Consider the following 27,454-nt stretch of genomic DNA (forward strand, 5'->3'; position numbering starts at 1 on the left):
GACCTTGTTTTTGTTGTGATAGTGTTGAGTTGATGCCAGTTGTGTACATAATAAAGATTTTTTTATTGTTTAAGCTGCATCGCTGTCAAAGACGAGCCTGAAGATGATGATTTCAAACCAGCGCAAAAACATGGGAAAAAGAGAGAGAGGCAAGAAGATGCAGAAGAGGCAGACGTCATTAAGTAGGACTTACATCATAAGTAAACTCAAAGTTGTGTCCCCTTTTTAGTAGTCTGAAAGGAGATTACAGGAGTAAATATTTTTCAAGTAACCTTACATTAGAGCCTAAATTAGTATTTCAAATAAATAAAGATGTCATTAGTATTAGAGCATTTTATTTTGATTTAATGTCTGCATTGAATCGCATGTTTTTTTTTTAGTAATGTTTTAATAAAACAAACCAAAAAAAAAATGCAAAACTGGAGAAAAACCAATATAGGAAAGACGTGTCATCTGGCAATATACAGCTAATCAATTTTAATTTAACTCGGCACTTCTGCTTTACAGAAATTGTGTTTTCAGACATTGGAAAATGGTTGGACAGAATTGAGCCTCACACGTGTGAGATTGCAAATGATCCGATACATTCATCTTGGTAATTTAACAATATTACCATGCCGATTCAATCCAATGCAGTCTGTTTTTTTTTGTGTTTTTTGTTGTTGTTGGATTTCTGCAAATATTGTGAATTACTGGACTTAATGGCACATATTACATTTCTTTGCAGATCAAAGAAAAATAAAATAAAAAGGGAAGGCAAGGAAGGAAGCCAGACCAAAGAAGAAAACAAAAAACCGAAGAAAGAGGTTTGTTCTATATATGTTATTTTGTTTCAATTTTCAGGTGAGCAAAAAAGTAAATTATCTTCCACTATGAAGGATAAGGAAACATTCATATGATAAAGATGCTTTTACTTTAAGAGAATAGTGCGGCTGTATAAGGTTTAGGGGGTTAAGCAGTTACTAGTGGAAGGGTGCCCCCAAGGTCAAACACCCAACTAAGCTTCCATGCCAACTCATGCACACATGCAAGTAAGTCAGCTTATCTTGTCTGAGTGCCTTCTCATCTGCTCCCTTGGAAACCCTGTGTAGAAATTGTTCTGGCCCAGGCGGCTATGCCCCCCCCCCCCCCGGGCCAACCTGCTCCTGGCAGTTACATAGGCGCCTAGCAGGGAACTCTGGTACTTGTGTATCTCCATCCCACCTATACCTGCTATCAGTCTTTATACCCACTGCAGGCAACTGAGCAAATGAAGATCAATTGCAGTTGAATGGTCCAATATAGCAAACATTATGTTCATTCATGAGCTGCTTATGCTCATTCATTCCTCTGTCTCAGCCAATGACATTATTGCATCTACTCAGCTTTCCCGTGTTATACTTTGACTTTATTTGCATCTCCTAAAACCAGAAAAAGATAAAGAAAGAGGAGAGTGACTGTAAAGAAGAGGAAGGCAAACCAAGAAAGAAAACAAAAGAAGAGAAGGAGGCTGCGGCTCTTCTCAAAATAAAGAAGAAAGAGGAGGAGGAACAGATGCGTTGGCGATGGTAACTGCAACTTATATTTTGGAATCTCAAGTAGTGGTAACATGTTTTATCAAGCCTGTTTAGCGGCAGTTTGCATCAATCCAATACCTTACCACCAGTCCTATGAACTTCTTGTAGCTTGGGACTTAATCAGATCATTCAATTGCAATCACTTCCTAAATTTATTTCAATCCCCAAAACTGAAGCTTTAGATAGTTTAATTTAATAAACAAAGATCCCACAATATATGTTTAAGATCGGACGACATATGCTTTTTTTTTTATGCTTATGAACATGGCCAACAGGGCTTAGGCGTCTTAGGTTTTAAGTTCCAGTGGCTGGTTTGCTGCTATTACTGCCAACTATTAATTTTTGTCTAAACTGGTTAATCTGGGGGCAAAGGCCCAAAATGCACGGCATGGTGACTACTAAATGTAGGACTTTTCCTTGGATTTGCTTCAGTTTTGTCTTATGCCCCTGCAGGGGCGTACCTAGAGTATTTGGCACCCGGGGCGGATCCTGTAAGTGGCACCCCCCCCCCCAAATGTAAAGACATCTACAAAATTATGTTGGCAAGAATATTTATTGCACCAATTTGTAAACTGTATGTCAACTGTAAACAAGAAATCAGAAAAAATAAATTAATAACCTATAAGTAAAATAAACACGTTTAAATAACATTTACTGAACATATAATAGTGCTTTCTTTAATAACCCTCCAAAAAAAACAGCGTCCACATTGCCCACATAGAACCTGACCAGCACCCAAATTACACACACAAAGGACGTGCCATCTTTGCCCCCAAACAGCCCAGCATGAGTCAGCATTGTTCCCAAACAGCCGAGTGTACGCCATCTTTGTCCCATAAACACGCTACCTGTGCCATTTTTGTCCCATAAACACCCTGCTTATACCATCTTTGCCTTTTTGACAAATCAACTATACACCTGTGATTAACACAAACACTGCTACAGTCACTCACTAATTCACTTTCATTCACACAACTATTTATTCTTTCACACAAATTATTTACACATATTCATTGATGCCTTCTCACAAATTCATTAATTCTCTCACTCATTCACACAATTCATCCACACATTAATCCATTCATTTTCTCTCTCTCATTCTGACTCTATTTCAATATTCTTGCTACCCTCCTTTCTACCCATTCTCACCCCCTTCTGCCCTATCTACCCCTTCTCACTCCCTTCTTCCACACTTACCAATCCACAGATTCCACACATACCAATCCACACATACCAATCCAAAGATACTCTCACTGTAACTCACTGAATGATTTCCTACCTTTCCTCTTTTCTTCTTACAGCAGTCAGCTCCTTTTCATCCTCTTCGCTCCTCTTCTTCTGTCTTCTTCCGGGTTCAGAGGGCACGGACGGCGGTGGGCGTGGCTTCAGTGTTGTGCGCCGGGATCTGACAACAAACCCCGGTGCACAGCAGCAGTTGCCGCGCCGATCGCGAGGGAGCAGTATCGGAGGTCTTTAACAGACCTCCATCTCCCTTGAGTGATTTTAAGCCGGTTCCAGCGGCGGACGTTACGGTGCGGACCGCCCCCCCCCCCCCCGCTAGGTACGCTACTGTGCCCCTGTGGCTTAGTACTTAAAATGTATGCTTTAGTTTATTTTCCTTTAATTTTAATGCAATTCAGAATAAAACAGTAACTCAAACTTCTTAGAAAATCAAATTGCTAAACCATTTTAGGAATCAACTTATTTTAACTGTAAATCCATCTAATTAAACATCTGAAGCGATGGTTTAACACAGCCCTCACAAATTTAATTATTCCAAAGCGTAATTTAAATAACTTGTTTACATAGAAATAGTGGAAATACTAAACATTTGTCAATGTAATGTGAGACGCAATCATTTTACCATTAATCTGCCACTTTGTACTTTCCTTTCGATTATATATTTGTATATACGGTACATAGATAAGCGACTGCCTAGTAGGGAATACCAATCCATGGTGATTTGTTTTTATTTTGTTCTATTAAGCTAGACATTTTATGTATTTCCATTGACGCTTGTGCAGTGGGGCAAGAAAACAGGATTAAAGGAGATGCGTTTTTAGTTTGCAGAGGAGCATACAATCTATAAACCCAAGGCGAGGCATGTGTCTCGCTGTGACCCCCTCATTAACCCTCCGGTGTACGCAAATCTGCCTTGGTCCTCATTAATGCAGACTATTTCCTGATTAGGCTTTAAGAAAACAGCGTAGACTTGGTACGCTTATAGAAAACGGCGACCTTAATTACTTAATCCATTATAATGGGTTTTTGCGTACCTGATCGTGGTTTCCAGACTAGAATTAAATTCAATTTATGGCTTGTAGATTCCAAGCTTTGGTTATAAGTTGTTTTTTTTTTTTTGTTTTTTTTTGTTTTTTTTTTTATGAAAATGCGTCGTGCATAGCAAGAGAGTTTTGCTTACTTTATGCGAGATTGTAGACCCGGTGTATAGACCTACCCTATAGACTGGCTCCCGCGGTGCCCAATTTCTTTAGATTTCTGTATTGACTGTGGTCTTTAGGTACCGTTTAGGTATCTGGGCACACTGATAATGCTCTCCAGAAGCATTTAGTATACAGGGATAATGTAAAATACATTTAACTAGTTATCCGAACCTACAACTGGCCTTTGGGGCCAGGACAAGTCCAAGTTAAAAATGTGCCCAGTGATTTTTGACATCATGTGGCTTTGTATTTGGCCAATGACATCATCGTCTGTCGCTACCTTTCCTGCAAGGGTAAGGGCTAACTCTTTTTTTGGTTTTAACCAAAGGGGTTAATGAGATTTTGGACAAATATTCTATAAAACACATTTTCATGATGGATGCTACATAATTTGACTTTTCTTTGAAGCTTCCAGCTATTGTTTCTGGATTATAAAGTAAAAAAAAAAAAAAGGAATTATCTTTGCTGTTTCATAGCAGTGCAGAGATAAAAGGCTTTCTTACAGATTCAATATCAAGTCTGACAAGATAGAATCAGATGGACCAGAGATCACAAGGGTTTGGAGATGTTTTTTTTAACTTTAAATAGATTTTTTAATAGACACAAAAGACTGATTCTTATGTCTCATACACAGACTTTGCAGAGAGAGCCTGAGCTGACTTGCCTTGGAACCGAGGCATTGTTTTCAGATTCCCCACGAAAAAGCATAAATGTTATTTTCAAATTAGCATTTTTACTTAGTGATTGCATTTCGTTTTCAGTGTCCGGTTGCTTTGATAATTTGCTGATTTTTATTTCCATTGGAATTCTATGATTGCCACAGATAATGTACATTAATATATATTTTTATTTATTTTTGAAAGACGTGAGGATTCGTAAACTTTATCTAAATCGGAGAATAGGAAGCGGCTAAACTATTTAGCTAGAGAATAGGAATAGAACGGGCAATAAATGGTTCATAGCGAAGACGGGTTTTCGAAGACATTGACAGTAAATAAGGCAAATCGTGTTAGAACTTAGAACTCCCGAGGTTTAGAAGTTGAATTCCTCTTGATTGCGACTGACGGCTAGGTATGGGAGTTGCCGGGGTTAATGGAATATTTCCACTTTGCATTTATTTTCTTTCTTCGCGTGGGAATAGAAAGATGGAATATAGTCTGCACAAAATTCATGCCTCTTTTACACTTGCATATGATCTTCCCGGGAATTGTAAAAAATATCCCGCAGTTGTGTCTGTGGAATGAACGCTTTCACTTTGCCCGAATCCATCTTGTCTTTTGGCGAGAGGTTGTTTGTCTTGTGGATGTCTCCCAGCAGGTATTTGGAAACGAAATAATGTTTCATATTCTTCATTGCAGGTGGGAGGAAGAGAAGTATGAAGATGGCATAAAGTGGAAGTTTCTGGAACATAAAGGCCCCGTGTTTGCTCCACCCCATGATCCTTTGCCATCCGATGTGAAGTTCTATTATGCCGGTACATCAGTCTACTACTATATCATTTATCAAACCCCATAATGATCTGGCATGGAGGTTTATCCTGATTTCAGGGTGGCATTGTTTATAAAGAGCTGCCATCCTAAAATCCAGAACATCAAAAACATTAACTCGCCCTTTTAAATTAATGTAAACTGTATCTGCCCCGGAATTTTAAAGGTTCGTTGTAAAATATTTAGGTGCCATGGAGTCAATGTGTCTTAGGGGACACAATGTCCTGTTCAGAGACGTAGCCATTTCAATCCAAAACAGAATATGTACATGGAGAAGACTGTTTTATATGTCAAACACAAGTGAAAGTGATCATTCTTTTACTTTTAAAATCTTTCTGTAAAGAATGAAAGAATTTAAAGTCCCCCCTCTCCTTTTTCTTAGGGCTCCATAGATCAATAATAAATAAGCGTAGAGAGTAGATCTGCCTTCATATAGTTTTGTTTTTCTGTCTGCCTCTATCACGTGTCCATCTTTGAAGTTTACATTAGTGCGGGTATCATTCGAAGTACTGTTCATACTGTCTTCCACCAGATTCTCTGTAAGAACAGAGGTGTAATAGGATTTGATAAAAACATTTTTTTGACTTGGCGCATATATTTGTTTTTTCTTTGAAAGCCTCAGCCTGTAAAGGAATATAAAGCTGAAAGATGAGGTGCTCTTCTTCATTCCGTAATTACTAGCCAGCGATCGGTTCAATTTACAGCCTCATTAAACAGATTAATATAAATTGATGTCTGAAGGGAGGAACACGGTAACTTCATCATTTGAAATGCTGATTTATGCGGTCTCCATGGCATTAAAAAATACCAGACTGGGGGGGGGGACAAAAACCGTAACCGTTCCTGTCTGGGGGGAACTTTCCAACATTACATTAAGTTTCAACAGTTTTTCCTCCAACTAAGTTTACTAATGACACTGTCTTAACCCTTTAATGACAAAGCCCGTACATGTACTCAAAATGCATTGTTTTCAATGGGTTTAGGGACCGCCCATTGTCCTTAAGGGGGGTATGGCTTGCGTTTTCATACAAAATCAACATTTAAGTCTTGAGGGCCCCTGGTAACTCATCTTGTTGGGATGTACTCGCATGTGACTTGGGATTGACAAAACTTTACTCTTCAGATCTACAACCATGACAAGCTTGACAAAATTGCTTATTTTTTTGTAGGAAAACCTTTTCCGTTAAGTTTGCCAGCGGAAGAAGTGGCCGGTTTCTTCGCCAAGATGCTGGATCATGAATACACAACCAAGGATATTTTCCGCAACAACTTTTTTGGTGACTGGAGGAAGGTATTGCTTATCCACCAACGCACATCCCCCTGTCTCCATTAAGAGAGCCTATGTTCTAATGCAGGGGCGTCCAACATGCGGCCCTCCAGCTGCTGCAGGACTCCATCTCCCATACTCCTCAACCAGCCCCTTAGCTGAAAGAGCATTATGGGAGCAGCTGGAGGGCCGCACGTTGGACGCCCCTGTTCTAATGTATTTAAATAAGATATTACAGTATGTGCTTCAACACTTTTTAGATCTACTATTCTGTTAGTTTATCTAGTTTAAGTCTACAATTACCGTAGTAGTTATTCTTTGGTCGGTATACTATCCAGAGGGGGGAAAAAAAGTGGCACGCAAAATAAATGGAAATAAAACTCTATGCCCCCCATATTTAATCGTATCGGGTTTAATTTGGAGCTAGCGTTTAGATGCGTCCGTTCCTAGAAGGTAGGGATTGCTTTAGATTGATGTTAAGCAGCTCCGAGTACCCGCAGAAGAACTTTTTTTCGTATCGTCGTCGGGGCCGTTGGGTTGCAAGGGTCGTAAGCGGCGTCGTACTGGCTGATTCTTGTCACCAGCTGCAGAGTTTTTTTACATTCATAAACCACCGATGTTTGTCGTATAAATGAAAAATATGTCCAAGCAGCTGTGCAGTCAGGCAGCCTTTGCAATAGACTATATTTTCAGGGTTTCTGATTTAAATGTGTTTTCTCTAGGGACGGTTGGGGAAGAGAGGAATATATTTTTATGGAGTACGGTCTCATTTTGGAACTTGCTACATGAGGTTTAAACTATTTTTGGCCTCTCAAAGAACATTATTGTTTTTTTTACCAAGGTCCAAGTTCTTCACAGTCACCGGTGCAGCTGCTCCGTTTAGTTCCTAATGCATTGCTAATTAGTTCAGTGTGTTAATATATTCATTAGCACTATGATACTGTAATACAGCGTGTTGGTTCTCCATTTTTCTGTCACGTCCTCCAGGGTTGTTATTTTTTTGAGATTATTTCATTTAGTTTTAGTTTTTTGAGATAAGATTTATCATATTATTCTGAAATCGTTACATGCGGTCGTGAGGTCAGATGTAGGGTCTTTCACGGAATGGGTGGTATAAATGGAAGTCTTACGTCATACCATTAGCCAGCTGCTTGAAGTCCCCAATGGATCGTGGATAGGAGAACTCACTACGTATAGTAACTAATATACAACATACGCAACCTCCAGGTGCTGAAAGAGAAATGCTGCCCTGTAGGCCACGTGACTTAATTATATGAATATAGAACAACACACAGATTAACAGAAATCACAACCTTTTATTATAACCTAAAGCTTAACGTTTGCTGGTTTTCTTCTCTCAATATGAAGAAGCATTTATGTAGTGAATAGTAACAGAGTATCTAAATGAACACAGTTGCCGACATTTAGCTTTTAGCTGTCCCCAAATACAGAAATATCAAGGTATGCATAAACATTTAATCGCAGCTTTCGAAATATTCCATCTCCCTTCTTTTTTTAAAGTTGGTACATTGTATGCCATGCCTTTACATTAGCAAATGGATCTCCCGGAAGCTTTTGTAAAGAACAGGATAGAATTTTTTGTTAAATTGGATAATTTTCTGATTTCCGACATATCTAGGCGTATGCAGAATGCGGAAATGAGCCAACGTTCGTGCGTCTGGTCTGTGATAAGTGACAAGGTGGCACTTCCCCCCCCCCCCCCCCCCTGGAGCCAACCTGTTTCGTGGGCTTGGTCTTTTGACCTGTGTCAGGCTCCTTGGTCGTCTCCGTGGCTGATCCTGCTGTCAGTAAAGGCTGGTTTTAGCAGCGAGCCCCTAGTCAGACATCTGCTTTGTGAAAACATGCTCATGAAAAATGCATGTTGTGCTCTCCGTTGTCCCCCTATTCTTCCGTACTTGTATATATTTTTACATCTTGTCTCGCGTGTTAAAATACTCAACGGGTGCCAATTAGCGATGCCGTCGGCAGTGAAAGGAGAGGGACAAAGTATTTGTCATGCTTTAAAGAGTTTGGCTGTGGACCCCGTCACAAGTAACCTGGTTATACAACAGAAAATGCCATAAAGTTACCAATTTATGGACAACAGGATCTTGTTTGCAATTATTAGGGGGGGAAAAGACCACAAAATGCATGATTTCCTGTAGTGAAAGAACATTTTTAACTAATATATGGAATTATTTTTTCCCTGGCAAAAACATAACTCACTGCAAAGTACATTTTCCCATGAAATGGTGAAAACGATTTCACAAACCCCGGTAGTATTAATGCGACTTGGTAGCTGATAGAGGGTGCCATCTCTCGGGCAGTGAAAGAAACGCTTCCCGCTCTGTCCTTTCTGATATGAAAGCGTCTCATGGAGGAAAAGGACGCCTGTGATGAAATAACCGCACATAGTGTGACGGGATCCCCAATATTTATGGCTCTCGAATGGTGATCACTCGGCGTGCGCTGAATTCTTCCTTTTGTTCTTTGTATTTATTGGTCATAATTCTAGCAGCAATCGGATGCCTTTTATGCTTTTTGGGTTGTGCGCTCCACCTTGTTGTGTCGTTTTCTTTGCGTGTAACAGATGCCATATGTTCCTACGCTGTAAATAAAGGATCGTGTGATTGAATTGTCAAGTAGATGGCTTAATACGTTGTCTGCTGGATGCCAGTAGTGAAGGGGAATCCACAAGGTCGCTTTAAAACCTCTACACCCGTGATCCTACCTGTATTTGAAGAGCCATTTCAATAGCCTGGCAACAAATGCAACATACTGGCAGGGTTAACGTGTAAAAATTAGATCATTGTGACCTACATGTATGATACGCTTGGCCATGTATAACCATAACCCCCCCCCCCCCCCCAATTTTTGATGGTCTGAATTATACACAATTATATACAATGTAGAAGGTCCCAGTATGTGGGCCAACATGTGGATCTCGGGTGGAGAAGAGGGGCTTGTATATAACGGCATGAAGGAATACATTTGGTTAGGTTTGGAGTCTGAAGAGGGTTAATTAGGGTTTTTTACAGACCATTGGAAGGCTCGGGTAAAGTCTGATACTTTAGATTGTGAATAGGGGCAGATAAAGTGAACAGAGGGGCAAAGGGCATTTGACTGGTTTATAAACAGTAACGGATTCTGTCACCTCGCTTATTGAACATCACATTAATGATCTCACGAGTACCTATTGACTTTGTGACACGATGCAGAAACCGATGTAATAGACTGCAGCGCAAACACACCGGCTCAATAGCTATTAGGTCGCCGGCAGCCAATTACCGGCTCTCCGGCAACCGCCCGGTTCCCACTCCTATCAACCCCAGCCGCTCGCCGAATACGAATGGGCAGACCAGGTAGGGTGAACGGTTCTTATCTGCCATCAAATCCGTTTTTTCGTGCCAAAGAGTTGGCTGTGCCAAGGCGCTAATAAGGATGTGATTCGGGGGTTTGACTTGCTCGTTTCACAGGACATTTCTTTTTACTGGATCCCACTAAAGCATAATGGAGCGAATGACTCCGTTTTTGGTGCGCTGCACCGCGCTTATAGGCCGTTCCTTGCTGAGCGCGAAGCGGGGGGGTCGCGGCTCCCTCGGCACCTTGCGCGGACAGATGTTTGCCTCGCTCTCGGTGCCGGGAAGGGTTGTGCCGTTTATTTCAGGAGCTGTTAAATTAATATTTCACTCCGATCCCTTCCATACTGTTTGTTTGCTGATGAAATGCCAGCCTTGTCTGGGAGCCAGAAATGAGAGCGGTGAATCATCTCCGTGCGTAATGATTAATTTTTAAAAGAAATCATCATGAATAAAACAGTCTTGCAATATTAGGTAAATTATGATACTTTTGCTGCATTAATGCCGTTCCTTCTAAAGAATCCTGATGTGTGACGCGTCGGCCCGCCGGCTCCTGGATTTCCTTCTTTCTATTGTTTTGGGACCTCCAAGGCGCTGGCTGACTTAAATGTGCGCCTTTGTGTATTTTATGGTACTGCGTATTTACCAAACTCCTGTATAATTATGAAAATTCGTCAATGCTCCTGTAGTCCAAGGTCTATGTAACAGGATGGGGTCTAGGGGTGGTATTGGGAAAAGTGTAAACGCATTATATGAGGGGGTATGAAAGAAATATTAATACCTGGAATATGCAAAATGCCTTTTTTTGCTTGCTGATGCATTATTTAGTGAATCTTGCAAATGGAGTTGAGGGTCGGGGCAGCGATCTGGCCGCTTGCCGCAGACGAGGCATCCGGGACCGTTTAGCTGTCATAATGTGGCAGATGTTGCCGGCAGGTCACTCTAGAGGGCTTTGTAAACATTGGATACAAAAGCCAAATATTGTTAAACATCGGAGGAGACGTAGCTACGGCAGAACCAACTCTTCGCTTTAAAAATGTTAACGTAACGAGCGCTTTCTTTTTCTTTTAAATGATACAATGTATTAACCAATATCATTTTTTTATTTTTTATTTTATAAGGATGTTTTAAAATGGTTACAATCCGGATGCGACCGATCAGTGGGTCCACGACCTCCTATTTTTTTTTTTTTTTATAGCCTGGTACCCTATAAAATAATTAATGTATATTATTGTGCCAAGGCAGATGGGGAGATAGCTGCTTACTGCTGGTACTACAGACACCCCAAGTCTCTTATGTACCCCCCTAAGATCACCAGCAAAGTGAGATAGCTGCCATCTTTGAAACGTCTGGTTAGCTACAAAGTGTTTATTGTAAAAGTGAATACTGTGAGCCGCAGCGTAGCATAAACATGATCTGTGTGCAAATATCGTCACATCTACAATAACCCCCGGTGCGGCGTCCAAACGACACGGCGCTTTGCGGTAGTGCAGACAGCTGGCTACAGGTTCATTTGATTTGAGTCGTGGCCTACCGAGAACTCGGAGGAACCTTTTGGACGGTGTAACAACGTCACCTCTGGCATGTTCTGCTCAAACACAAATACATAAACTTTTTTTATTTCGCCAGCCACAGAAATGCTCCGTAGCCAAGCGGAAGATTTGTAATAGCCCAGCAGCTGCGCTCCTTTCCTTGGGAAATCAAAAATTCCTAAACTCGAGACAATTTATGCAGCCCATCTCAAAGGGCCGTCGGGGGGGTCCCCGACTGCAGACATATATCTTGCTGTTTTGGGCTTTTTAAGTAATTATCAACTCTCTGTCGTCTGCGACCATGGTCATTTTAAAAGATCTCCCGAATGCGATGCATTAAACTCCGTATGCAGTTGTTTTTAACGTTTTAACCTAAGTATGTACGTAGTTCTTAATTTCGGAGCATTGATTGCGCTGTTTTTTTTTTCCCCCACCCCATGGAGTTAAGTGGTATCCCCAAGTGTCTGAAGCAGCTCTACCTGATTGCTTAGGAATGATTTACGTAGCTAAAAAGTCGTATTTAACCCACAGGAGTGATATCTCGCTAATGTATGCATGCTAAATAGAGCAGAGAACAATTTGAAAGCGATTACTGAGACTGCAGAGTAAGACTACAGTGTTTGTTTCTCGCCATGGCTCAGGAATAGCTCATTGCCTTGGTGCTACACAAAATTGCTTCCCCCATGAACAGAAGTACACACTCGGATTTTTTTGTGTGGTTTCCTCAATGTAACTGCAAACTCTTCAAATCTTTTTTATGCTAATTTGTTTTTCAAAACGGTTCTAAAAATTGACTATCGCTATGATCGGGTGATAATTGGAAACCCAAAAATACAATCCGCCAGGAAAGCAAACTTCCGGCGTAATATAATTGCCGTGGCCAGGACTTTTAACGTGAAATAGGAATTAAACGCCGTAATTCCGCTTCCATTTATTACTTGGCACCAACAGTATGCATTGTCTTAGAATTATAATCTCATTTCCTTCAGGCCGCAAGAAATGATTTAAAATAAATGAAATTGTGTGCTCTTTAAGTCTTTTTTTTTTTTTTTTTTTTTTTTTTTTTATATAGAGGACAGGACCTTTTGACTCAAACGGACTACAGTAGGTTTATGGCATTTGTAATTGGCCTGATTCCACTTAATACATTTTTTTTGTGTAATTTTCTTTTGTCTATAGCTATTAGCATTAATTTACGGGATCCTAACATTTTGAATTGCGCTACAATTTGGGATAATTGACAGCTTAACAGAGTGAAATATCTGAATTAAACATTGGCGTTATTTTCGGCTGACAAATTGCTCTACGTCTCCGTCTTCATACAGACACTTGCCAAATTAATTGCAATTTTCATTCAAAATGCAAATTATTATTTTTTTTTTTGTGTTGTAACAACTTTTTAAATCGATTTTGTTTTTCCGGAAGCTTAATATTGAGAGTATTAAGTTATAATAATAAATGTGGATACATTGATTCACATTTACAACTGTTTTTGTTGCATCCTAATGCTGTTAAAATTTTTACTTGAGTAAAGTACCCCTTAGAAACACTTTTTGAACTGCTAGCTTTACATTAAACGATAGGAATTCAGGAACAGGAAGACTATAAGTTATTAGTAGTAGAGCTGTATTAAAAAGCTGCGCGCCGGCACACTTACACCCTGCCGTAGATCGAAGCTCAGGCTAGGTTTCTGATGATACTCCATACAAAAAAAAACTGCTTTTCTTGTGTTTTCTCCAGGAAATGACGCTAGAAGAGCGGACAGCGATCGCCGACATGGAGAAATGTGACTTCAGTGAAATGTTCACCTATTACAAAGGAAAAATGGAGGAAAAGAAGAACCGGACTAAGGAAGAGAAACTGGTAAAATATGCCGCAGTGACTGTGTGCGCGTTACCTGGCGCCCGTAGATTTAATTTTCACACAGATGACTTTAAGAGAGACTAGAATAACGTGTAACTGATCACATTAACCTTTCTGTTGGAAAGGACAACTTTTGTAGATTATTTGATCTACACGGGGGAATGAAAAGTGACTGATTTCATGACAAACCTACTTTGTGAACATAACTATGTTACGAAATTGAAGCTTTCAGGCCTCTGGCAATACTTGCTTTGGGTGGCCCAGTCTCCCCGCAATGCTCGGTATGCGTTTCCAAATGTCCGCTCGGTAACGTTACAACAAACACAAAGTTTTATATATTTTTTTTTTTCACTTCCAAAGATAAATGAGGCCCAACATTTGAAGTTGCTGTAATTTGTGAATTTCAGTATGTATGATTAATTGCTAAGATCACAGACACGCTAGATAAAGGCGGGCGCTGTGTGTTCTGTGAAGGCTGCTTTGCCAACGCTGCTAAATCCTGATGAGCGGGAACACCTGCCACTTCATTCCTCAGCCTGTCGACTGCTCTCCGTCCATGATTTTCTAATGGGCACACGGCTGCGAGGGACCGCGTCCAAATCCGTAAACGTGTTACATATCAGGACGCTGTGAAAATAGAGGTGATCTCCAAGGAGAACACATGGGTACATTTCCAACACACCCTACAGACAGACTGGAGCAACCATAATAATATATATTTATGTTTTGTTTTATATTTTATAATATATGTTTTGTTTTATATTTTATATTATATATATATGTTTTGTTTTATATTTTATATTATAGTCTTTGCTGAAATTAAACAAAATGGGGTAAATTAGACTCCTTCAGATCCTGGTATTAATTTTTGTATTTACTGAGGGTAGGTTCTGGGAGTAATAATCTCCTGCCTCGTCTGGCTAGGCTAAGATATCTCCTACCACATGCTACCTGGAAATGACAAGCAAAAGAAATTCCCACATAAGAATTCTGCTACTATCTCAGAGCCACAGTTATATTTTTTTTGTATTTTGGGACAATATCTAATCTCTACCATTAAGCTAGTCTTTGGCTTTTCTTTAGTTGCTTTTTTGCGAAGGCGCCGTATCCTGCTGTCTTTTGGATGCGGCGTTCAGGTACTTTTCGTGTGGATTTTTCCAGGTGATCAAAGAAGAAAACGAAAAACTTCTCCAGGAATTTGGTTTCTGTACCATGGATCATCACCAGGAGAGGATCGGCAACTTCAAGATTGAGCCTCCTGGTTTATTCCGTGGACGAGGGGACCATCCCAAGCAGGGAAAGCTGAAAAAGAGGATCCTACCTGAAGACGTAATCATCAATTGTAGCAAGTATGTGGCTTCTGGTATATGCAAGGGGGTAAACTACTTACTGCAGGGAGGAATAGCCAGAACTCGCCCAAATTGTTTGTCAATCCAGCCTAATCCTGATAATGACCTTTAATAATTTACTTTTTAGTGAAACGACCTGTGCCATAAACTCCTGATTTTACTTCCACCTTTTGCTTCCACCTTTTTTATGATGGTAATAAATGTATCAAAGCCATTGACATCAGCATTATTTGGGCAGTTATAACCCTTTGGGGTTTCCTTTAAAAGTGATCTCCGCTACATAAAATGTAAATAGCATTTTCTCTGAATCTGTATGTCCAGAAGATTATATTTTATTGGTTCCTCTACATTGAGTCAGATCTATTTATTTCCTTTATGTGATGGAGATTGATCAATATACGATAACCAGTGTCCTCTGTGGGTCTGTAGCATTTGGCTGCATTGTCCCTGTCACTCAGAAGTAGAGCAGCAAACTATCATTTTTTTTTATATTCTTTTTGCTGTCTAATATATCTCCAGCCATGTGATATTCTTACCTGTTAGATAACATGCTCCGAACTATTTCAATGGCAGCTTGTTTGTGTCACTGATTGGCTACTTTTAAGCAGCCAATCAGTGGCAGACAATGTTGGACCATGGAGGAAGCGGTAAGCAATTGATTTATATTTTCAGGTTTAATTCATATTAAAATTCTTTAATATGCATTAAACTCGTGTGCCCCCCCATCCTGTAAAGTGGCTAAATGCTGCTAGGTAAATATATAAATGCCTCTTCCTCAAAACTAGCCTGTTCTTGGCAAAATAACATTTAGTTCTGTCAACAGCTTATCGTTTCTCTGACACTTTTATCCAAAGCAACTGCGCCGTTAAGGGTATTTAGCCAAGAAATTAAAAATGGTGGAGGCACCCTGTGATGCCCCCGTTACATCTCATACTTGAGAATTAATATACAGATCGTATAAAAAGCCTTTTCCTTTTCGTTAATTTTCTCCCACAAATCTAGCAGTGATGTTCTTGTCAATGCTTGTCCTCCCAATGACAGTTTTAAGACCCATTTAACGCTTCATTGTACCCTGATAAATAAATCTCAACATTGCCATTTTTTTTTTTTCTTGAATTCCGGTGTTACTGGGTGAGTAACTCAGAAAGAAGCCTTGTCAAGTTTCAAGGGCAAATCTGTGTTGCCAAAAAATATACAAATAAAGTTAAATGGATAGCAATTACTGCAAGGTTTGCTTAAACGTGGAAAATTGGGGTTTTGCATGACTTATATTTAAATTAAAAAAGGCATATGGAGGAAGTCTGGTCTTCTAGCATAAACACCAATGCTTACTGTTTTCCTATCTGTTTATAAACTTGGGTATTTCTTTAATAGCCAAGTATTTATATAAAGCTGTGAATTATCATACATCAGTCAGCATGGGACAAATAAAGTACAAAAAAAAAACAGAATTATGCAGCAGGACTCACAGTAAGATACTGAGAGAATTTGCTTTTTGGGTAACCTGGAAATTACTTTTTAAGTTGCCCACTAAGCGTCGCCAATAATAACACTTAATATATGCTTTTCTAGTTGTCTTTTGTGGTACTAGAGAGACCTGAACGAGCTTCCGTGGTTTGTGTGGCGTCCGCTATTACAATAATCTTTGTAGCTGCTGTGTATCAGTATGTATCATAGTTGGGAGTACCGAGGACGGCTCCATGCAGCGTTATCTCGCGTGATCAGCACAGAGTGCATGAAATACTCAAATTTAAAAACCAGAGCGATAATTAAGTCATAAAAAGTTTTATTGAAAATACGATAAAATTAGAATCTTTAAAAACTATTTCTTTTGTATTTTTCCAGTATAGGAGAGATTTGTAGTTTTTTTTTTTTTTAGTTTTTTTTTTTTTATGAACTTATTCAATGGAACATAAAACATTTAGTTTTTTTTAAAAATTTTTACATAATTAAGCCTTTATTTAATGTTGGCCTACCAGCCATGGAACTCATTCTATGGGTATTAAAGGAACTCGTCTATGCAAAGGGTTAAACGTACGGGTTAGAGTAACCATGAAGGTTTGGTCATGTACAGCGGCATCCTCATCATGCCTTCAGCTATATGTCAGCCCGTGTGGAGCCATACCTTGCCCTTTCCGCATGCGTGCCGTGATCTGCCTACTGAAGATTGTCTTTTAGCCGGGATTAGTGCTCTGCTCGCCGCTCTGACCTGCGATGTCAAAACATCTTCTGACACAAAGCCTCTTGAAGTCTGCGCGAGTCGGCCGAAGTCTGGGTGACACGCAGAGAAAGTCAGGACGGTAAATGGGAATCAGCAGACAGCGGGATTAGACAAAAAGCGGCGCTGCCGGGACAGCTGTAGTGTCGGCATTAGCAATATGATGCCTCTAATCCAGATGGAATTCTCTGAGACGTTTGTAACACTTTCATAGAACGAGACGCTAGTTTTACTTTAACTGAGCATCATAAATAGATTGCCAAGCGATGGCCAGTACGGAAAAATGGTAAAATCCCAGCGGTTAGTTAATTAGGGAATTTGAACTAATTGTCCCAATCAGTGCATTCTCACTTCCTATCCTTAGGACCACCGTTTTCCCACAGCAACTGCTGCCTTCCTCTGTTTTAAGATGGCATGCGCTGGGTTGAGGTATCGGGGTGTTCCATGCACATTTAATTGTCTCTTGCAAAGGCACACCCAATTTTGGGTTGACTTGCTCCTTTTTGGTGCAAAACCAAAGGAATACTACGTATTCCGAATACAGTGATGCGCCGACAAAGGTAATTACAATGTATCTGCTATTAAATCCGATAAATGCTGCATTGGCTGAGCCAACTGCGATCTTACACAGACAAAAAGCAGGGCCGGGCAATGTGTGGCTTATAATTACCAGATACATAGCGGCGGAAGAAGCTGTGATCTCTCCTCAAACTCTTAACTAAACCTGCTCACAGGAGAGGTGATATAATGTCATAACGGTTACAGAGACACTTAATCGTTTATATACAGGCAGGGAAATACCAGCATGGGTGCGCCAAGCAATTAAAATGCTACGCGGCTCTGCATAACATTTCACTTCTGCCGGTATGCTTACTTAATATCTCCAGAATAAATCAGAAGCCAGCTTTTTGGCCCAAAAGTTGCTCCCCCACCTTGCACCAGGTCTATAATTGTAGTGATGATGGGGTGAATTTATTTCGCATTTTTATTTCAGTATGGAGTTTTTCTGAGGTTGGAGCCAGTATAGCCAACAGGTGGATCTCTGCTAGATTTAGTAAAAGAACTGTGGGAAATGTAGTTTATCGTGTATCTGGCTTCCTCTGGCACTACCCTGATTCGTGGGTATCGGTGTTTCCTTGTCTGATTTATTCTGAGCCCTGTCCGAGGAATTCGAAAACCAGACATAGTTTAAAAAACAGCCAGTATTACCTGATCCGTACGTGACGTGACTTTGAGGACATCTTGGTGTCTTTGAAGCTATGGCTCTATTGATAGTATAAATCATTAGGGCATAATAATGTACAAGTCAAAAACTCCACTAAGGAACCTGACATCTGGATCCAGTATTGGAAATGTGTTTATTTTACATTCAACAGCACCATCTGCAGGGGGAATCCTTCCAGAGCCGAATGGCTTTGCTTTCGGTGACGGACTGAACGGTAGAAAGGGGGCATTAGCAGGGGGCAAAACTGTTTCAGTAACTCATTACTTGCGCATCTAACCGGGTCAAGAGCCAGTGACCTGGCGGGTAATTCACGTCACTCCTGCTTTGTGCTGAACATCTATTTGAAAGTTGTCGTTTTTTTACGCATCGTTGGTTCCTTTTACTCGGAGGAGATTTAATAATCGGGGATACACGTTGGGGATTGCGTTTATGGACTGCTCAACACTTCGTTTAGTTAAAAGCAACATTTTATTACCACAATGACCAATTGTAATTGAATCACGCAGTTTAGTTTGTAACGCTGGCCCTGATATCTTTTGGTAATTCCATGCGGTGATCATGCTCTCATTTATTACTGCTCTTACAGGGACTCTAAAATCCCAGTTCCTCCAAGCGGTCATAAGTGGAAGGAAGTCCGCCACGATCCCACGGTTACCTGGCTGGCATCATGGACGGAGAACGTGCAAGGATCTGTGAAATATATCATGCTGAATGCCAACTCCAAGCTGAAGGTACGAACTCTCTTACATTGACTGGTTAGCAGAAAGCGAAACCTACGGCAGAAAAATCTGCATTGAGACCGTAAACAGGGTAAGAAGGAATATCTGCGTTCCCCTTCCCACAAACCTCACAGATTACTACACAAGCTGTGCGTTGGGTGTTAGTATGTGCGTTGGGTGTTAGTATGTGCGTTGGGTGTTAGTATGTGCGCACACTATCCCTTTTCTCTTGCCCAGGCAGACAGGGTTTATGTTATGCACCCACCCTAGTGATCAAAGGGACAGTATAGACCCTTGAATGTTACCTATTTGCACAGATAATTGTGTCCATTATTACAAGCCCACTACGTAGATATAACTGTGCGGCTGCATGTAATCCTTGGACATAAACCCTACAGCAACGTTTCATAAACTTCCATGAGTTTGCAAAGCTCCCTGTGCCCAGCCCCATCTGCACAACCTGCTCTTGGGTATAGTTAGGGGGCAATAAGGACTCCCGGGTGGTCTCTGTGCTGCTTCACATATGACTGAGGCTCCAACGGGTCCAGGTGCAGTGCATGCGCCACAGCACGGCCTCTGTATAAACCTTTCCGTCACCGCGGCTGAGAAATATGTGGCAAAGCGAGCGCGAGAAAAGAGCAATGAGCTCCTTTTTATTACTCTTCATGAATGCGTAATGTCCATTATGGAGTAACTCTCAGCAGGCAGAAAGCATTGATTTAAGCTTGTGGCTGTGCAGAGCGGGATGCCGTCCCTGGCAACCTTCAGCGTTCCCCGCTCAGTCTTGAAGCCACCGGTAATAAAATACAATTTTATTTCACGCATTGTCGAGAGCGTCCAAAATTCCTTTCAAATAACATTAAATACCAGGCAGCTGTTGACAAAAAAAAAAAAAGAAGCCGTGCTAGGCAGGTGCTGATAAACGGGCAGAGAAATGCCAGATCCCATACAGCAAACGGCCTCTTAACCATAAAATATTCTGCCATTGTTTTAACCCTCTGAGTCCCAAAACAGCAGGCAGCTTCACGGTTTAGGAAAGCATGTATTTGTATCTTGGTATTAAGAAAACGTTAGTCAACCATTTGTTACTCTGTCGCTTTTGTATCTGTATTGCTTAGAAACTCTCTTCTCCTTCAACTTTGCCCATCTGTTTAAGAAAGATACTGCACTCCATCTTTTGTGGGGTTTTTTTTTTTTGGTTTTTTTTTTTTAGGGGGAGAAAGACTGGGAAAAATATGAAATTGCCAGGAAACTGAAAAGTCACGTTAATAAAATAAGGAGTACGTACCGTGAAAACTTCAAGTCTAAAGAGATGAAAGTGCGGCAGCGAGCCGTAGCCCTGTACTTCATTGACAAGGTATGACCTTCGGCCGGAGATTCCTCGCTGTTACCGTACATGGGTGTTTTATCCTTGCTTAAATTCTGCAAGTACCGTAAACTATGCCTGGTGGTCGGCATAGGTTTTACCCCATTAAAATGTCTAATTTTTAGATGGTCTGGGGTCTCCCTCCATGACCTTGTCTGTTCCCTCTGCCTTCCGCAGCTAGCTCTGAGAGCGGGTAACGAAAAGGAAGAAGGGGAATCTGCCGACACCGTGGGTTGCTGTTCCTTGAGGGTCGAGCACATCAAACTTTACCCAGAACTCGATGGAGAGACGTACGTGGTCGAGTTTGATTTCCTGGGTAAAGATTCCATCCGATACTACAACAAAGTGCCGGTGGAAAAGCAGGTAAGGCGGATGGGGGTTTCACCTTTTTACTTTCTATTCCCAAAACATTATTCTGCTTGTCCGATAAAATTTGTTGTAAATATTCACCTTTGCGTGCATGGATTATCCTATACCTAGAGATAGTAAATGGAAGTATTGTTGGGAATTCCCAAATATTTTCCTTTTTTAGCATCAGTTTTTGATTTGTTGTAATGTTTTAGAACTTTCCAAGTCTGTCCTTCAGCAACAAATTGAACATAAACGCGTGTGAAGTTAGGTTGTGTCCAGTACTACACACCACAAATGCTCAAATACTCAATATTCCAATAAGAAAGTACTATTAAGAGAGAGAAAATGTGTTGGTTGATAATACACCTTCTTTTGTCAAGGTATTTAAAAATCTCCAGATGTTTATGGAGAACAAGCAGGAAGGAGACGATCTCTTTGACAGACTAAACGTGAGTAGGAGGACGCCGCGAATGTATTGCTGAAGTCTTGATTAATGCAGATATATTGAACCTGGCAGCTCTTGGCTACAGAGTGCGATGGCATCTGGTGGAGGTGTCCCGGCGAGAGCAGAACTCGACCCCTGCCGCCGGAGCTACAGCCGCGGAGCCTTTAACGTGTGACACGTTCATGGAAGCCTTTAACGCTGATCAGGCGTGTGGAAAAGGCCTAATACTTAACTGTTACGGACCTTTGGACATTTATAACAAGGCAGTCCATTTATTACAGTACAGTAAACCAAAGGACTCATTCCCATATAAACACTAGGCACCCATCTACATCCTCCATATCTGGGGAAAGGGAATTGTCTGCATGCTCCCCACAATGCCCTTTACCTATTTTTCCTTTAGTGGAGGTTACACTGCCCTATAGTTTATACATGCTTAAGGGTGGGGACAGACTTTGAATCCCACTGTACATTTTCCATAACGCACTGTTTGCCTAATATATGGAGGGCTATCTTTTACACGCCTATTCTGTTATTTTACTATAATTTCCATGAATTCCCATAATTCTCAATCATTGTTTTGGGGCACCAAAGCTAAACTTGGATCTGAAAACCAAGCAAACGGTAGCATCCCGCGATATTTTGGAACCAGACATTGCATGCAATGCCATTTCATGCCTTGGACTCAACGGACCGCCCTGCACCGGTTCTCTAATATTTTCAGGGTGATACATCACACGTTGTGCAGCGATGCCCAGAGTTAGTCATTTGATTATATTTTATTTAGAGAGCTCTTAAAACTCTGGCAGGATTGTAACCCTTGAGGACTCTATTGGATGCCCCTACCTTTTGGAGCTAAACCTGGTAAAAATGTTTTATGGGCATTGCGTTGACCACCAAAATATGATTGAAATCAAACTATAAACATATTTACATCAGAATTGCCAAAATGTGTTGTAAAAGTTTCTTATATACATATGAAAATCACTTCTATGTTTTAACCATAGTTTTCCTATCGGTGAAAGGAGGATTTTTCATCTGGCCAGCTGTTGGAAATGATTTGGCTCCATGACTCTGCGCCAATTACGCTATATAAATAAAGCGTTTTATTATCACAGTTGTGATTAGATGTTGCCTTGTTCAGCTGCCAACACCGGTCCTTACTAAGTCTCGGCTTTCGTTGCAGACGCCTATGCTGAATAAACATCTTCAGTCTCTGATGGAAGGTCTGACGGCCAAGGTTTTCAGGACCTATAACGCCTCGGTTACGCTACAGCAGCAGCTACAGGAACTCACAGACCGTAAGAGAGCCTTACCTTTTTGTTTGCTGTAAGAGCGGTGACATATGAACAGTACCGGCAAGCGGCCTTTTGCTTATACTCATTATATACGCACTTCGGGATATAGATTACCTGAGTCTTTTGCAGCATTGTGACCTCTATAGCTTTAAGCTGTGAACGCGATGATGAATTGTCCTTTGAATCTCTACATTAAAACAGTATGTTACGTTCCTTTTGAGGCAAAAGGCTTTATGAAACAGTCCACCAACACCATAAAGGTTAAAGATGAGCTCATCTATGCAGTATATCTAAAACGTATTCATGAAACATCCACCATCACCAGTTGGTTAACATCTTGAGCATACGGCAAAGCGTAAAGTTGTTTTAGTCTTGCGCGTGGTTTGGTAGAGCGTGTTAAGCTTTGGTCATAGTGAAATAACCAAGAAAATAATTTCCGTTCCTCTAGCCGATGAAAGTATCCCAGCAAAGGTCCTGTCTTATAACAGAGCCAACAGAGCGGTTGCAGTTCTGTGCAACCATCAGCGGGCGCCACCAAAGACCTTTGAACAATCCATGGCCAACATGAGGACCAAGGTAAAACAGGGCTTTCTCCTCCAAATGGCCATCCCTCGGGGGGGGGGGGGGCATACAGCCCCAGAAGGATATGCCGTATAGCATATACACCACCACCTTTAACACTATGCATCGCCAATCTCATTTCTTAGGAAAAGTCTCGTATTTAGAAAGTGGATTTCTTTTTCAGTGATATGTATTAAATTACTTTACAAAATACAAAAGAGTTACTTTGTTACAAAGTACTTTATTGAAGCGCCATATTGTAGCTACAACTTTTAATTTGCGGCTGTATATATCTGTACAAACGTGATTTCCTAATCGATAAAACATTAACCATAAAAGTGCCACTTAGCGTTCGGTATGACGCGGGATAATTTGACACTTGTACTCCTTTTTAAGGGAAGAAAAATCAGGATCTATTAATTTGTGGATGTTGCTGGCCCATATTTTGTAGAAGCACCTCTGCTATATCCTTTTAACATCGTTTATTTTCCGTCCTGAGTGACAGCGTAATCCTTTTATTTGTGCAACACGCGTTCGATGTCCATAAACGGCCGCAGCCAGCAACATAGGATATTACTTTACAATCTAATTGAGTGATATTGTAGCACATAAAACATTGCAAACATCTTCCAAATGGCTTGCGAGCGGTGTTCGGGTGTCATGTTTCTTCCTGTTAGATTGATGCCAGGAAGGAACAGATTTTACTGGCAAAGAAAGAGCTCAAAGAAGCCAAAAAAGAGGCAAAGGAGAAAGACTCTGAAAAGCTGAGAAAGTGAGTATTTGTGGCCTGCGGCACAGTCGTTAAGACACCCTCGACGTTTCTATATAAAGAACAATTACGGTGAATCTAAAAGAAAAACACAAAACATACAAGATAAATACCTATGGGGTTCTGTTACACGGTCTGGTCGTAACACTTGATTCCGGCGTATCTGAACCTGGATGTCTCCGGCTCCAATTAAAAGCAGTGATAGAAGCACTAAAGGCTAATTGTGATACCTAATTGGATTGTTATAAAGAGAGGTATACGATCATTGCTTAAGCAAGAAAAGATTAAATATTTTGCTACAATAAAGATTTTTGACTTTGTTTTAACATTAAGCACAAGAGGCTTGCTGGAGGGTCGCAGTAGTTACTTGCCACGCTATTAAACATCTAATATGTGGCGCATTGTGCAGGTCAGGGGTAGCTGAAAAGACACCTTCAGTCAAGGTATTAGCCAGTGTCAGCCAACTGTTAGCCAAGTATGGAGAATAATGGGAGTTGAAGTAAACCAGACGGCTTGAGAGCATCGTTTTTTGGCTACAGATCTAATGTTCATAAAATAATATTTGATTGTTTAGAAATAAGCAATTGTCTCCATCTTCTTAGTATTTGACTCGGAAGGGGGCAGTGGTTGGTTATGGATGTCCCGTGTCTAGCACATTTTTCCTCTGGAATGGCGAAGATCTAGACGTGAAGCGGCACACTTGGTACTCTTGCCAAATGCCAGCTCCTTTAGTCCCCCCCATACAAACGAAGAGAAGAGATTTGTGCAGTTTCGGGATAAATCTTGCTAATCCAGCGTACTTGACCAGTGAACATACGCCACAAAACAGGGAGCGCCTGAAAATGTTCTTGCGTCTGGGGTCTTCTCCTGCGCAGGGCTATCACTGCTCCCCACCTGTTGACCGGTTCATTATTTCTATGTTCAGGCTAGTGGAAAGCAAGAGGAAAGCGCTGCAGAGAGCAGAGGAGCAGCTCATGAAACTGGAGGTGCAGGCAACTGATCGAGAGGAGAACAAGCAGATTGCCTTGAGCACCTCCAAGCTGAACTATCTGGACCCCAGAATCACCGTGGCCTGGTAAGTCTGACTTTCTCTCTATTTGAAGAATAGTCCCATCTGATCTTCATACCGTCTGTGTCGGTTATTCTTGTCTCTGTGACCTGTTTTAGAATGTTAACTAGTAGAAAAATGACAATACTTATTCTGCAAAACATTAATTAATTCTTGAGATGTGTGACAGCTCTGCCTTTATGAACACTAAAACTTGTATCCACATAATAAGGAAAGTCCACACAAGTGTGCATGGACTCCTGTTACATTATATCGGTCCTTATCGTTGTCTGTAATTGGTGTGGGAGAGTCATTTTGACAACAATACTGTGGCTGTGATGAACTTAGAATTCTAATTAGTTTGAGTCATTCTTTCACCCTTCGTTATCACTCGGAGAGTGGACGCCTACAATCGGACACCGTAGTGCATAGGGAAGCCGCTGTGTCGCTAGACAATTACCTGTCAGATTTGAAATAACTATAAAGTAGAAGCTAGAGAGGTAAAGCACTGCGTGTCTCATCGCCGCGGTTTATCAGACGGGGCATTTGCATTTGAAGCGAGTCCGATGATTTGTGTAAGGTAGGCCAGTGGGATGCAGCTTTGACTGTCGCCGGTACAGAATCAGAGCGGCATTAAACACCGGGGTCCGCGGAAACTTTCATGCCGTATATAAAAAGCCGGTTTTCACAGCAGACGCAAGCTGGGTTTTCGTTTGACCTTCTGCTATCAGAAAAGCTAATCAGACCTCAAAGTAAGTGGAGCTTGAGGAGGAATACGGCGTGATTTGTAACGGGGCTGCTGCTGCCGACGTCGCATTCATTCCAATTCACGGCTCTAGCGGTGCAGTAGGTCGAGCGACGCGTCTCCAGCTTGGCATAGCTCTTATTTTTCTTTTTTTTTTTTTGCTCATCCAAAAGCCACACAAGAACATTTCTAACTTCAGAAACACTAAATGAAGCGGATCTCTAGACACTCGCTCTGGATATATCTATATATGCCTTATAACTACAGACTATACTATACAGTTGTGCCCAACTATAAGATTGGCATTTGTGCCAGTCGATTATGGCTACACAGATAACCGGCGAGGACGTATAGGGTAAGGAGCAAAGCTACGACAGGGACCAGGGGGCAATCGCAACTTGCAGGAGTCGGGTAAAGGTACCCCCGGGTGCAGTTGCTCAGCCATGATGGTGGTATGTAAATTTACAGGTACATGTAGGCTGTTAGTGAACCTGGAGCCATGTTCTGGGGAAAGGGGTTAGGCCCGTTCTGGTTGTAAACTGATGGGGATAACCTTACTTAATTGATAAAGGCATCTAGATAGAGAGTGGGGAAAGGTAAGTGGGACTGATTGGGGGAATGAAACCCATGAAAAGGGGAATGGCGTAGGGAACTTGGATTATAGGGACTAACAGACACCGAAGGCGGCACTCTTGCCCTCATGGGTTCTTGGTGACGCCTGCTCGCTATAAACTGTGACCTTTTTTTATTTTTAAGGTGCAAGAAATGGAATGTTGGGCTGGAAAAGATCTACAACAAGACGTACAAAGACAAATTTGCCTGGGCTGTTGACATGACAGAAAGTGACTTTATCTTCTGACCTTGCCCCCGCTTGTATTTATTTTAAGAACAAATTAGTTAACTCGTGTATTGTAACTGCAGCCATCAAAATCTGGTATGCAGATAAAAAAAAAAATGTTGCCCTTATTTTAACGCTGTTTTTTATGTTTTTAATAACCCAAAATAAACCTGTTTTCATATGTGGATTAATCTGGAATTATTAACTACTTGAGATTACAAATTGAATATTTTGTGTGTGTGGGGGAAAAAGCCAAAACTCTGATACAATATATATATAATTTTGAGTGTTTACTTTGGTGCCTGGATGAAACTGAGTGAACGAAGCATTATGGGTGAGTGGCAAACAGAATGAGTGCGTGTGAAAAACCAAAACGGCTCACCAAGTTCTCGAGTAACACTAGACAAAAAGACAAACTTGCTTTTTCTATTATAATCTAAAAATGCCATTTTCACTGGGATCTTAAAATAATTCCCCACTAGAGGTCAGTGTGTGCAAGAGAATTAAATGTGGAATTCCGATATTCCATAAAGACTACCTCTTATAACAAGGCCAGCCCCTGACAATGAATGTATTAATCATAAATTGCATGAATCACGTTCATTCTCTGGCTCACGTTCATAGGAAGACTGGTTACTGACAGGTTAAGCAGTCTAAGGATGGGACGGACACGGCCAATGATCCCATGCCAGAGCCATTCTTAAGTCTGTTTACTAAAGGGACAAGAACCAAGAGGCATTGACTCATAATGAATACAAATGAGTAAACTTGAGTGTTCAACTCCATAATCCCATATCAGTAGGGACCTTATTACTTATTGATCCAAGGAGAAATCCGATTGCCTTTTGGAGTCAAGAAGGCATTTTTACCCCGATGGCAGAATTCGAAGTAGCTTAATTAAGGTTTTTTGCCGCCTTTTGGATTAAGAGTAAGAAGGTTAGGTAGAAGGGTTAAACTTGATGGACTTTTTTCAACCTTTCATTCTATGTAACTATGTAACTAATTAAAAAGCGT

At 40.9% G+C, this 27,454-nt stretch overlaps 1 protein-coding gene across 2 annotated transcripts; it reads left to right on the plus strand.

Annotated features, from left to right (window-relative positions):
- The first annotated feature begins 734 nt into the window (after nt 1-734).
- On the plus strand, nt 735-26,461 carry LOC149299224 (DNA topoisomerase 1-like). Of its 2 annotated transcripts, XM_089486441.1 has the most exons (16): nt 781-806; nt 849-855; nt 1,423-1,547; nt 5,359-5,474; nt 6,657-6,778; nt 13,386-13,508; nt 14,670-14,857; nt 18,887-19,031; nt 20,233-20,376; nt 20,563-20,748; nt 21,117-21,185; nt 22,368-22,482; nt 22,928-23,055; nt 23,718-23,812; nt 24,735-24,884; nt 26,359-26,461. In XM_089486441.1, exons 3-16 carry the CDS (start codon nt 1,534-1,536, stop codon nt 26,459-26,461), a joined length of 1,698 nt encoding a protein of 565 aa, XP_089342567.1. In that variant the 5' UTR covers nt 781-806; nt 849-855; nt 1,423-1,533. The 2 variants fall into 2 exon arrangements, with proteins under 2 accessions (XP_089342568.1, XP_089342567.1); XM_089486442.1 differs by lacking the exon at nt 849-855 and having other exon boundaries at nt 735-806; nt 1,468-1,547.
- The last annotated feature ends 993 nt before the right edge of the window (nt 26,462-27,454 follow it).

This window comes from Sceloporus occidentalis, unplaced genomic scaffold (assembly GCF_023333645.1).
Source record: "Sceloporus occidentalis isolate IW3139 unplaced genomic scaffold, rSceOcc1.0.p SCAF_29, whole genome shotgun sequence".
Lineage (NCBI taxonomy): Eukaryota > Metazoa > Chordata > Lepidosauria > Squamata > Phrynosomatidae > Sceloporus > Sceloporus occidentalis.